This window comes from Camarhynchus parvulus, chromosome 1A (assembly GCF_901933205.1).
Source record: "Camarhynchus parvulus chromosome 1A, STF_HiC, whole genome shotgun sequence".
Lineage (NCBI taxonomy): Eukaryota > Metazoa > Chordata > Aves > Passeriformes > Thraupidae > Camarhynchus > Camarhynchus parvulus.
In genome coordinates, this window is record NC_044586.1 from 10,226,040 (window position 1) to 10,239,755 (window position 13,716).

Here is a 13,716-nt window from a genome sequence, read left to right on the forward strand (position 1 = left end):
TGTGTCATTTCTTTTTCAGAATACTCTCTAGAATCACAACATCCCTTATCCTGTCTGGGGCTTATCACCCACTGCTTCCTCTCAATATATGGAAATAAAAGTAAATGGAGGCAAATCAGAGAAGACTTTGGGACTCACCATCCCCTTTCTCTGTATGTCCAAAGAGAGACTTCCCTCAACATCTTTTCAACATCTATATTTTTACCCCAACTTACCTCGACAATAACCCTAAAACAATTAAATCAATTAGGATACTAGTTAAGTCACCAAACCAATAATACTTCTCTTACATTAAGTAGTGTATTGACTGATATCAAAAACGTAAAACATAAAACTCTACAAAACAGAACAAACAATAAGCTTTTTTTTACTAGTACATAAACATAGGTGTGAAAATTTTGATGGAATGTATTACATAAACCTATCTAATCATTAAAAATCCATTCATGAGAACATACAACAATTAAATAAAATATAAGTAAAATCAAAATTGATGATAGAACTCAAATAAATGATCTACCCAATAAATTAAACCTTACACCATAATAAAAAAATAAAAATAGATGTGTACATATTAATTATCACCATAATTATAACAACACCTTACCTATCCAATACATAGAAAAGACAATTAACAAAACCATCAAAGGAATATTCTTAATACAAAAAGAAGGGGGAGATGTTGCAATCCAAAATGCAGGGAATTCTCAGAACTTTAGGCCTGTAAGCCAAAGCTTAGAATTTAACACAGGATTTGATCTGAAACCTTAGAAAAGGTTTCCAGACTTAGGTACTAGAAATGAGAATATGGATTTATAGTTTAAAGCAGAAACACATTAAGAAATTTTAGAGTTTAAGACATAGAAAAAATAAAAGTAGTTACAAAGATAAAAAAGAAGTTTAGAATACAATACTGTAGGTTTGTATATCATAACATGATTAACTAAGAGAACTTACACTGTAGCATGAGTCCATAAGACAAAATATTTAAGGATTGGATCAAAAACATAAATATCCTTATTGAAAGTGTCTTGTTAGCCAATAAATCCTTAAAAAGTCCTATAACTAAGGGTCTTACGACCTTCTGAACCATACAGTGAAAATGTAAGCCAAACTCACCCTTCCTATCGGTGTAGAAGATAAGAAAAATAAACCACATTATCTAAAAACTCAGAGGTCCCGTCTCTAACTCATTCAAAATTCCTTGAAAAATCCCCATATTTTCCCTTTTGAGTGGAACAGGAAAAGCACCATTCAGCAGAAGAATAACACCTATGTTTAAAGTCCCACTCAACTTCACAGAGAATATTTCAACTCATCATTGCATGTGACTTCTTACGGATCCTTTACCCTAACTTTCACTAACCCTACCTAAATCAACCCAGGCATCATCCTGCCTATGGAAGTTAACAGTTTTCTAGACTCAGAGATTAAAAAAAATGCCATCAGATATAATACACAAAACCTATGGAAATCCAGCATATAGCAAACACTATTTTGCAATTATTTTAATGTTTATTTCCTGTATACTTTATTATGAAACTACACAGTTGAGACATATTTTGAAACATGTAGTTCAGTTTCTTTTTCTCTTGTTTATAATTTTCAATTTTCTTGTAGCAAGGTAAAATAAGTTACCAATGTCCAGCAAGTTGTTTTTGCTACCTGAATATTTAAAACTGTCCCAGGGCAACTGTCCAAAGAACACTTCACTTTTCCCACTGCTTTACTATAAATCTCCTAAAATTCACAGATTATTACAAAATTACAAAATCTAAGCAGGAAAAAAGACTAATAGTTAAAAAACAGAATGAAAAGTTAGAAAGTCCAAGGACAACCCAAGACTATAATTAATTCACTCATCCATTCATCAGCATTGTAGGATGACAAAGACAGAAAGAAAACACAGCAATTTGAAACACATTTCTTTTTAAAGCACACAGGTTTGTTTAGGCTGTTGATTTTTCTTTTCTAAAAACCAACCAACCGAAAAACCACCCAGCCACAATAAAAACCCAGTCAAGTCTCAAAAAAACCTGATTAGATTCCAACTCTAGTTGATTCTCGTTTCACATTACCATCTAAATTTAGACATGTGCCAAGGCCTCTGAGGCTGTGGAGAAACAGATTAACTTTTGAACTTTCTACCTCTCCAATAAGATCAGTCCTTTCTTACTCTTCAGTGTCTTTCTAGGCAACTTCTGTTTCGGGATCAAGCTGCAGAAACGCTTACCAAAAAAAAAAAATTTCAAAACAAAAATCTCTCAAGAAAATAGCTTTTCATTTATTTCTGAGAAATTAGGAGAACACTGAGCACACAAAGGCCAACTTACACCCATGCCACTTTGCAGCTACTGAAGCCCTCGCAGCCCTGCACAGTGCCCACCCTACTAACTCACCCTGCCTTTCCATCACTACATCCATTTGACTACAGGCCACGAGTATGACCTCATTTCACACTCAGTACCTCTTAGGAAAAGTCATATTTCAACTCTACATCCTGCCTGGGAGGGGGGAAAGTGGGAAGAGCCCAGAAAGTCATGAGTCTTATAAAGCTACCAGGTGGTGACGCCGTCCAAAGTGCATCACAGGCAACCAGAAGGCAGGCACACAATGAATACCAGGGATTTACCAGCACGTGTTTGAACAGGCAGTTCTCCAAAGCCTTCTATTATTCATTTTAATACAAAGCCTTTCAGAACCCAAGCCTAGCTAGATGCAGCAGTTCAAACCCACAGCAGCTGTACCTGCCTATTCCCAGAAAGGACAGGGAAGTAACTTGCTTGTCAACCTTTCAGGATGACTTGCTGTACAGAAAGCCAGCTTCTTATCTGAAAAGACACGTCATGCTGTAAACATTTCTGGTAGAGCTTGGGTTAGTAGCACTTGTAAGAAAACCCTAATGAAAATAAATTGTTATGTATTTACCCATATGCTGAGGAGCATATGGCTAATGCGTTTAGACACTGCTAATGAAGTTAAGACTCTGCTAAATTTGTTGGCTCATGGATAACAACTGTTCACAATACCCAATCTGAGCCTGCTATAATTTTAGCGTTACAACTGATACCTGGCCATTATTATACATACTGGTCTTGCTGACATAGAAGAACTGGACTTCTGAATGTGGTGTTCTCCACATATGATAAGAAGGTGAACAACATAGGATGCTTCCAAACTCCAAATTGGCAGGTTATGTGAGCAAGTTACAATTTCAGTAAAATAACAAAGTTGCTCTTATTCATAATATCCCTGATGCTGTTGCTTTCTTTCCTAATTTCAAGATTTTATCATTCCAACCCCTTCTCCTTTTCCAGGCCAGTGCAACTACAGGCAAAACTGAAGAGAAGACAGTCACACTCAAGAAATAGTCCTGCTTTTTCACATTCATTTGTAAAAGGCCATTGAGTTTACTACAACAGCTATTGGAATCCTCCTCTTCAGACATCCTACTTTGCTGCTTTTCAAGATGAGGATCCCTGCTTCTTCTGGAGCTCAAGGTAAAGTCCAATTTGTGACTACACTGGTTCTACTTGTACGCTACTACCTTGCAACTGCACATTATCCCATTCTCCCAGCCCAAACACTGTGCAGCTCAGCTGTTTGGGCTCACTGCTGCTGCACATCAGGCCAGAGCTGGCTTTAATTTAGCAGTACACCCTACTTGAAGAGCAGGCTGCATAGCAAATTCCAGAGGGTTATGTGCAACCCTCTGGAATGTGCAAATGATGATGATGAACGTGCAAATATACTCTCCAAAAGACATAACACGTGGCAAACTTCCCTAGACCATTCTCATGAGCCAGGTGTCATTTTAATGATGCAGGCCTCTGCTCTCACTGATCTTGGGTAGTCATTTGGCAGCTGCCACCAAAACCCCATCAGAGGACAGGAGTGAAGGATGGCACAGAAGAGAAGTATGCTTCAGTGCTGTTACCTTGGGGACCACCTCACTCAGATACCTTCATTTGTATCAGAACTCAGGCCTGGCATTAATTCACAGCCCCACTTGCTCTGTGAATATTGCAAAAAAACCCATATAAACTCCCTCTGGCCTTGGAGCACCCAGTCCATCCAAGACAGCAGTGATATCAGCTTCCAAGTCTAACAGGCCCCAGAGAAGTTGTCCAAAATATTTCACCATAACCTGATCAAAAAGCAGACCTATCTATTCCACAATATCATCTTTATAACTTTGCAAGTGGATGAAAGAGGCTCAAGATGAAGCAAAAGAAAGAGATCTGCTTACCCAGAAAAGAAGAAAGCTTTGCCCCAGTCAGATTTGCCCAAACACTGAGAGTCTGAGGAAAGACAGAAGCATGATCAGGGAGCCTCTTCTCACTCGCTGTGCTGCCACAGACAACATCATCCCCTTTCCACTTAAGAGCTACCAGCTGCCTCAATCATTGCCTCTTCCCCCCTTGCAGCATTTAAAAAGGCAAGCATGAAGTGCGTCAAAAAAAAGCAAAGCATGGTTTAAGGCATATCTAAACCATGATGATGCTCATCAATGAAGGCCACATCTTCTTCTAGGGGCAACTGCCAAGATCTGTGGGAAGCATTCACACAGTCCTGCACAAAAATAAATGTCACAGCTGCTCTAGGAAAAAGCCACGCGATCAGCACACCATTCCTTGCAATACAAAAAGGAATTGCTTCTTCCCTCAAAGGAAGAATGGTATAGTCCAGAAGCACAAAGGCCTCTGTCATGACCACTACCACCTTCATTGCACAGGTCACCATTATTCACCTGTAAGGCAGTGATGATTCATACCCTTTTTCTATCACATGAAACCTACCAGTTGCTTTGTGCACCCTAATACTGTCTCAGCATCCATGAATATTATTTAAAGTTGATGTCACATTGATGGCAAACACAGTTATGGGAAACACTGCAAGTGCAAAAAAGTGCAAAGAAGCAAGTCCAAAGAGGACATGGTGTCTACAGAAGGGTCTCTGAGGTGCACACACTGCTCCCCAGACACAGGCTCACCCTGCTGAGACCCCCACCAGTGCAGGGACAAGTTGGGGTGTGCTACAGCACAGCTCTACCTGATGCTCATGTCACAGACTGAGGTCCAGCCCTTGCTGGAGGCTGCAAATAGCATTTAGTCAAGTGGGAGACAGCCAATTGTCTCAATGTCTTGATTTTCAGCTTTAGGTTCCCACAAAGAGACACTGCACTAACTTTGTCAGGTTATCTGACAATGCTAACATCTGATCAAAGGTAACACAGACTATCAGATGAAACTAGGAAAACACACATCTTTAAAGGGGAGAAAGACTGGCTTTATAGATGTAGAAATATACACATAAACCCACATCTAACCCCAGGTTTTCTGTCATGTTGCAGACAGTGAAATGGCTAGGTTTAGATCTGCACCACATACATCTACATGCCTCCCAGTCGAGGGTGGTGGCATTCCCAGGATGCAAGAGAAGACCTGGATCACCCCAAGAGGTCCGTGCTGGCAGTCAGCAGCCCACAGCAGATGCACACAGGCATCTGGGGGAGACAGACCGGTTGGTTGGTTGGTGATGCCACAGCCAACCTTTCTGGTTCCACACAAATAGCTATCAAGTTGCAAAACACACACTCCCTATCTCATTCTTCTGTTGTTTATCTGCACAAAGAAACACAAAACCATATGCAGGCTTTCACTGTCAATATAAGTCCTGTTATTCTTGTAATTCAATCCAGGTCCAGAGCCTGCGAGCTCCTTTTCCTCCCTTTCCCCCCTTTTTGCTCCCCTCACCATTTGCCTGTCTCCAACCTTGTTTAGGTTTGAATGCTGTGTCATTAAATTCCAGAGCAGTAAACACTGCAGCCTCTCTCTCTCTAAGCACCCAGACAGTGCTTTCTAGGCTAAAAATTAAACATGGGGTAACTTCATTCCTGCAAGGACTCTGCCTTTTATTTTCCTTTACGTCCAATTTGAAGGATGCTTTTGGCAGATACGTAGTGAAGGAAAAAAAAAAGTTTGCTCTCTGCTTCCTCCCTGCACTCCCCCCATTTCCACTCCCACCCATCAGCCATAAAACAACACAGCCCAGCCAGATCCCAAACTGAAAGCAAGACAAAGCACCCACACAGCCCCCACTTCCATTCAGCAGAAATGGGCCGCTCCGGGGTAGCCCAGGATCTACAAGTAGGCCAGACTGGAATAAACAGAGTAAACAAAGGGTATCCTGTCCAAGCTGAGAGGGGCTAAAGAGAGGGATGTCTTTCATTAACATGCAAGGCAGGGATGCAAGCACACAGACAGTCAAAAGCATCACTGGAGCTTGCTAGGATTAATAGGAAGAAAGCAACACATGATCATGCCACTGTAAGGACCCAAAGCACGTCACTCAGCTGCACATCCCACCTACCAGGGACCAAAACAAGGCAGCAACCCACACACCCACCACCACCCCAGAGCAGCAGGGGCAGCCCCAAAGCCGCTGCAGCACAGTGTGGCTCTCCAGAAGGCTGAGCAGGGAGCAGTGCACACAGGTACAGTGCCAGGCGACCAGGGCCGTACAAATGTCACAGCCAATGACATTTAAAACAGCGTAGCTGTCATTTTAGGAAAGGAATGGGAAAGGGGGAGAAAAGCTCAGCACAGCCATAGCAACAGGTCAAGTGTTTGCCAGAGAGAAAGGGTGATGCAGATTTGTGGCTTCTCAGTTTTCAGAGCATTTGTCACATAATAAAATCATTAGCCTGGGAATTGATAAAAGAGTTAGGTTTAGTTTTTCTGCAACCTGCTGCTATAAAGCCCATAGAGATCCACGTGTGAAAGTCCATGCTGTGTATACCCCTGTGTCAACCATTACACAGCTATCACAAACAACCCTCATGTTTTTCCAGACTCATAGGGAAAATGCAGCACATGGAGAGGTGAGCAAACAGTCAGGAATTTGTAGCAAAACAGCAGCCTGTCGGCTGCAAGTCTGCTCAGTTATTGGAAAAAATTGAACATGCTGCTTTTTTTAAGCAGCCTAATCATATTTAGTATTACATCAGACTTACCCTCCACAAATTGTTCTCATGCAATGGAAGAATTTTTAATCTAATATCTTGGACTCAGATAATTTCCCAGCTGCAGAACTGCAATAATTTCCTATCTTCCCATTGTTGAGATAAGCTGATTAGCTTGGATATGTTTTAGTTTCAGAGTGTGATTATCTCCCTTTATTTTACTTGAGAGAGAAGGGTGACTTACAGTAAAATAACTTTGTTTTCCCCAAGCCAGCTCTTAAACTCTCCTTTTCTGTGATGGAGATAAGTCTTTCCTGTTGCATTTTCCTTAGTCACTTTACTTTCCACACTTCCTCTTCCTCTCTCAGAGACACCACATTAACAGCTACTATTATTTTACTGAAAGAAAATACACTGTTCAAGAAATCTCTGAAATAATTCTTAAAAACAAAAAGATCCCATGAAAAAAAAAAATCTTTCCTTGTTTAGAATACCTTTAAAAGTTTATTAAATACCCCACAACCCAGCACTACTGCTAAAATCCTGCTTGCAACTGTTCCTTTGTTTTCAGGTACATTTAAAGAAGAATTGTAAAAAAGGATGAGGCCTGAAGCTCTGATTACACGCACAGTGCAGCAAAACAGGAAGGTCCATTGATTTCAGCAGAAGTGATTTAGACCCAAGTAAGGGAGAAGACAAGCAAACCCTTGAATTTATACCATTACAAATTGTAATATACTGCTTACACAATCTTGGTGAGATTTCTTGACATTTAATGTTTTTTCTTAAATTCCCAGGTCATGGATTTACTCTATTATGTCAAAGGGACTTCCTCTCCTGCTTTATTTCTTTTCCCTGCATTTCTAACAAACATATTCTAGGAGAAAAGCCTGAATGCATAAGATGAGGACACTTTTTGAACTGCAAGGCTGCATATGTTGAAGCCTCTTTATTTCCTTTTATCTTCCAGATCTCACTTGTATTCAGGGCTTTTCAACCTGTGTTAATTTGCAGACCAAATTCAACACTGGAAATGTATGAATTCCACATATGCAGATTGCCATACAGCACATATCAATTCATTCCTCTTAGTCACCATTCATTAATTCCTTTGAAATAAATGTTCATGGGTTGAAAAGCATAGTTTGATGATTTAATGGGAGTGTGGCTCACATGTTTTCCCTGCACAAGATTAGCAATACTAAGAAAGAGCCAGCTTGTCTAAAAGGGAGACTCTCCAAACAGCTATTTTGGTGGAATAGTTGCATAAATATGGAAGGTCAAGAACTTCTTAATATTATATATGGAGCAACAGAACAAATCAACATTTTTTTACTTCCTATTAAAAAAAAAGTATACAAAGTAAACACGACCTCCACAAGCCATTACTCATGCACAGCAGTGTCCCTCACAGCTAAGCCCATAAAACCATCCCTACTTCCAGTAAGGTGATGGGCAAGCCCTGGTTCTCACGTGGGGGAAAGAGAAAGTGGACAATATCCTCTGCTGATTGCAGTGAGGGCACTTGTGTCCCTGAAAATGCTTCATAGACAAGAGCCTGCAGTATAAAATAGGGCTCCCATTACTGGCTCATTGCTGTGGGCACTATTCTAGGAAAGCAGCCTCAGGAGCAGATCCAGAAAAAATGGCAAAATACATGAGAGGAGGAAGAAAAATTACCAAGAGCCTGGGCTCCTCCCTGCCCATTCCTACTGGCAGTGCCAGCATGGTAGAGAAGATGGGTGGGGAAACACCAGAGTGCTGGACATGCAGCCTGCCAGCGCTTGTGGCTTTGCACCACTCGGCTCCATTTCAAAACAGTTATTTCTTAGTATCCCAAGATACAATTTCTCAGCTATCTTGATTTTACTACCTTTTAGGAAGAAAAATAAATTAAAGGTTAACTTTTGTGCATTAGCCTGATTTAAGTTAACTTAATGAATGCTATTCTAGTCATGAAATTTGCCTAAGAGATCATATGATCATTTTGGGTAATTTCCCAAAACCTTTCACTTCTACAGGTACAGGGCGCTCCTATCTAAAACATGCCAAAATAACTTAGTCTCTAGGCACCTTTACCTAACAGCAAGTGTTAGCAGGTAACTAATGATATCTGGATTTCACTACTAAGGAGCTGCAGAATGAGTGGCTTTCTGCCACCCAGCTGAATTGAAACCCAAAGAGTGAAGGTGAACAGGTCAGCATCCCATACCTCCAGAATCCCTTGAAAGTTAAAGTCACCCTGCCAATTCCAGTTCAAATTAATCTAGAGAGGATTAATCTACCTTTTATGCTATTTTCTAAATGAAATCAGATGTACATGTAAAACTGGTATTTAAAAGGGTTTTACCTAATAATGAGTCAGGTATTGACAGAACAATCACCATGAAGACCAAGGTAAGAGGCAATATATTGTCATTAATAATTCAAATCTCAGCATGGATATTGATGACCATGCACTTAACAGGGAAAACTGGGCAGCAGCTGGAGCTGGCCCAGATTTCCTGAAAAGTTGTTGGGCTGCAACAGAGACACACTGGAGTGATTTTACTGTAAGATCCAATCAGAGAAATGGCAGCTCCTCATTATCAAGGTATCTTGTACCCTCAGCAATACCACCAAAATGGAACAAGGAACAAAACACAGCATTAGCAGTCTATAGAAAGAGGATGGGTGAGAAAAATAAGGGAATAAAATCTGGAAGCAAAATGCCACCACTTCCTCTTCCTCACAGCCCTAATATTTGCAGCACAGAGCAACAACATTCAAGCAGTACCTAATTCCAGTTACTGCTTGGGAGCAAGCAACATTAAAGGCTTTAAAATAAATGTGTACAATCGGCAAAAGTGCAAACAAACAAAGGTTGTAGGAGCCAAAACCACTCAGATCAAACCAGTTGGGACTAGTTAACATAATCTGCTCTATTCACATAACTAAGTTTGTTTCACTGAGGGCATAAACTTTCTTGGAAAAGCTCAAGTCATTAACTGCAGGAGCTTACACATTTTCTTTCCCTCAAGTTTACCTTACTCTGGAATTAGAGCTGCTTACACACAACTGTTTCCACTAATTCATTCAAAAAGCTAAGTTTTGTTTGTCCTTTTCAGAGGGACATGCCTGAAGAGGTGGTGCCAGTGAACTGTAGGATTCCCTTCAACTCCTCCCGCCTCCTATCCACTCTTCCCATCACTTTGATGGATACAAAGGAGAACATATCCTACCTCACGGAAAAAGAGCAGGTTTCCAATGAAGGGAAGAGGTGGAGGATGTCGGATCCCTACTCTGCTTAGTTTGGAGAATGCCGATGTGGAGTACCTGGAAAAAGATAAGGCAGTAAGTTAGTTTTGGATCTTGTCATGATAGGACTTGCCACAGTAGCTAGTTCAGATGACTTCCCTGGATTCAGAGAGGGAGGAGAAGCTTTCTGTGTTAGTCAGACAGAACTGCCAATGTGATTACATTGCTTGGCAGCTCCTCAGGTCACAAAAGTAAATGCAATACACTGGTGCTTCAGAGATGGCAAAAGGACCAAGCGACTCAAACACAAGCCTGCAAAATTGAGCAACGGAACTAGAGCGCTGCTCCTCTTCCCACAGAAGAGGTCTTTTAAGTCAGAAGTGACTCTCCAAAACTACATAAGGCTACAAATGAGATCAAGAGAAGTATTTGGGGCTTGACTTCTGTGGCATTGTTGGGAAAGGGACAGATTTTCAAATTATTTTCTTCTTCCATCACCTCTACCTATACAGATCACAGAACAAAAATTCAAACCAGTCTCAGTTGTCCATGAGCCAAGACACTGTCAGTATGTTCAAGTCAGGCCTAGTATTTGGGCCAGATAGGCTGATTAAGTGATTTTTTAGAGCTGCCAGTCAGCAAATTAAACAAATTTAAAAAAATAAGGGGAAACAAAACCCAGACTGAAAAGATTCATGCATCCCTTGTTTCAGATGAAACTGTGGCATGTTGACAGGGACAATACTGGAAAAAAAGAAAAAGAAAACCCCAACCCCAGAGCCTTCCTTTTTCCTCCCCTCCCCCTTAATACAAACAATGGATTTAAGTCAATGGACTTCAATTAGTGAAACCTGAAAGAGCAGGAGCTAGCAGCAGCAGCTTTGATTACCCAAAGAGACAACTTTCATTGTGCAGTTCTGTTTGCTGAGATTTCCTGCAGCACAGTACCTATTTTCTTAATGGATTTTCTTTTGTGAAGGTATTTTCTAAAATCATAATCAGGAGATAGAGGTTTAATCATTTTTAAATAGCAACCATTTTCTTTATTTAATGGGGCAGTACAAACCTTCACAAACACAAACACTCTCACAAACCCAACAGAAATGATGTGTATTCAGTCTATGCAAGGACACTGTGTCAAGTATGACAAGGTATCGTGGAGTAAAGGCACTGAAGTCAACATTTATTACACATTTTATACATATTATTGATTTCTTGGCTACTTAACTGCTTTAAAAAATACGAGATTTTCCTCAGCTAATACTCTTGGGAAAAGAAATGTTTTAACTTTAAAATGACAAAACAGCCTACATGATACATTTTCATCCCCAAAGAGAGGATTTTTTTTTGCAATTGCTGCTGTTTGAAATCTTCCTGAAGTGTCTTTGTGTCATGACAAAGTCCTCATCTTCAGTATGTAAACAGTGAAAAAGATTAAAATCCCTGTCATTGAAAACCTGTCAATTTTGCAGTATTCTATCCTGATGTTTTCACTGTAAAATACATGGCAGATCACAAAACACCAGGCTACAGTTAACAGCTCATTTCACCACACACCAGTCTGTAGACTCCTGGTTTTCATGTACAGCAAAGTAAAGAGTGACTGCAACAGAGGCTTACACTAGACAAAGTAAATTATGTGATCACCAAATATTATAAAAGGAAAAAAAAATAATGAGTGCCATTTCACAAGGCAAGAAACACAGAGACTGTGAAGACTATTTATACTTAGATGAACAGTTCATCATTGTCAGCTTCTGAGCATTACTGGCAGCTTCATACAGCTGAGGATTTGCTTTCCTTTCCCCCCCTCCTAATGTGGTTTTCTCCACTGCTTTTTATTGTTACATTTGAAGCAGGTTTTAGAAAGGTAGGGAACAGCAGTTTACAATGAGATGGGAGAGAGAAGCTGTGTCGTCAAGTTACCGACTGAAATGTAACAACAAAAGGGTGAAGCCAGCAGGAGAAAAAAAAGAATCTCATCAATAAACATATCTAGATCTACTCTATGATTTTACAACATTTCTGGTGTTGTTGAAACACCTGATGCTTTAGAGAAAATAGAGCAGTATGCAAGTGACTAGAGACTGACAGGGCAGCACACACAAAAGAAGGATCTAACACTGCACACGTAGCCTTAACTTTGACCATTTCTAAAGCTTACTTTCTGCAGCCTTAAATATTAAAAGCTTTCCCCCATCTCTGCAATATTTCAGCTCATTCTCAATATTTTGGGTGGGGGAGAGAGAGAGGAAAGAGTGGCTTATAGATTTCTTTTAAAAAAAGGAAAAGAAAAATTGTCCTGTGTAATACACAGTGAACACCAGCAATACATGAATCTGACAGCTTTGTGGCACAAACCTCTGCCTTTTGAGCCAGAAGAGGCTGATAACTCAAACAGGCCAATTTATGCTGTTTGGTCACTCAGCACCTCCATGACACACCCTTGGCCAGTAACTCTGAGCTGCATCCTACGGGCACTGGGAAAACACTGCCTGGGTTTGGTTGCTGGGATGGGAAGGTGGGCAAGTGCAAACAGGCAGGGTGGCCTTGTAGGAAAAGCCATTTGTCTGGAGAAGCTGTACATCTAAATTAAACAGCTTCAGGCCTGCCTTATCACCAGTTCTCACTCTGCCACTTAATACACTTCTACATTACCAAAAAAACTAATCTGGTATCAGGAACCGCCCTGCTGTTGTTGTGGGCACACACTGACAGTGGAACATCAGCCAATGGACTAGAAAGGTTAAATCAAATGCAAAATCTAGAAATAGAAGTGATACTAAGAGGTGACCAAGATAACCAAAGACATGGAACCACTTCTGTGCAAGAAATAAGCTAACAGGATATAATCTTAATTATGGGGGGGGAAAAGCAACTGATGCAGGTTATGATAAATACATTAAATATCATGCAAGGCTTAAAAAATAAATTAAGAGCTATTACCCAAAAATTTAAAACATAGTATGAAATCTAAAAATGAATATTCAGGTGGCAGGATTAAAAAAGAAACACTTTTCCATTAAATAAATATACTACCTGTGCAACTCCTTACCACTGATGGAGGTACTACCACCATATACTCCAGAAGTGTAAAAAGCTTCAAAAGGTGACAGAATAAACTAATGGGGGGTGGAGGGAAGGAATCCACAAACACTTTAAGCTAGCGAAGTTCACAAATCTAAGAGAAATACTTGGAAAACATTAAAGGAAAGGGAAGAAAATTAATCAAATTTATTTTCTTAATCAGGGAACTAGTCTGTAAGCTTGTAATTGCATAATAAGAGATTAGACTTTTATAAAACCTAAAAGATAAAACACCAGACATTTCAGCTTTCCTCAGAGGAAGAGAGGAATGAGTCTATGCAAAGTGAGGGGCATGAAAAGGATAAAACCCTGACAGCAGCAACATTTACTGGACAATCTAGTACATTCTCACTCAAAGAGAAACATACCCTAATATTTACACAAGTACAGCTTCCTGCACAACCCTTAATTTTAAAGCTTGGCATTAT

General features: G+C 40.1%; 1 protein-coding gene across 1 annotated transcript in view; it reads right to left on the bottom strand.

Moving 5' to 3' along the window:
- TBXAS1 (thromboxane A synthase 1) overlaps positions 1-13,716 on the bottom strand; it is a 226,106-nt gene that overhangs the window by 164,114 nt on the left and 48,276 nt on the right. Inside the window, exon 2 of the mRNA XM_030960164.1 lies at positions 10,186-10,279. Within this exon, the coding sequence (XP_030816024.1) occupies positions 10,186-10,279 (94 nt within the window). The remainder of the gene's footprint in view (positions 1-10,185; positions 10,280-13,716) is intronic.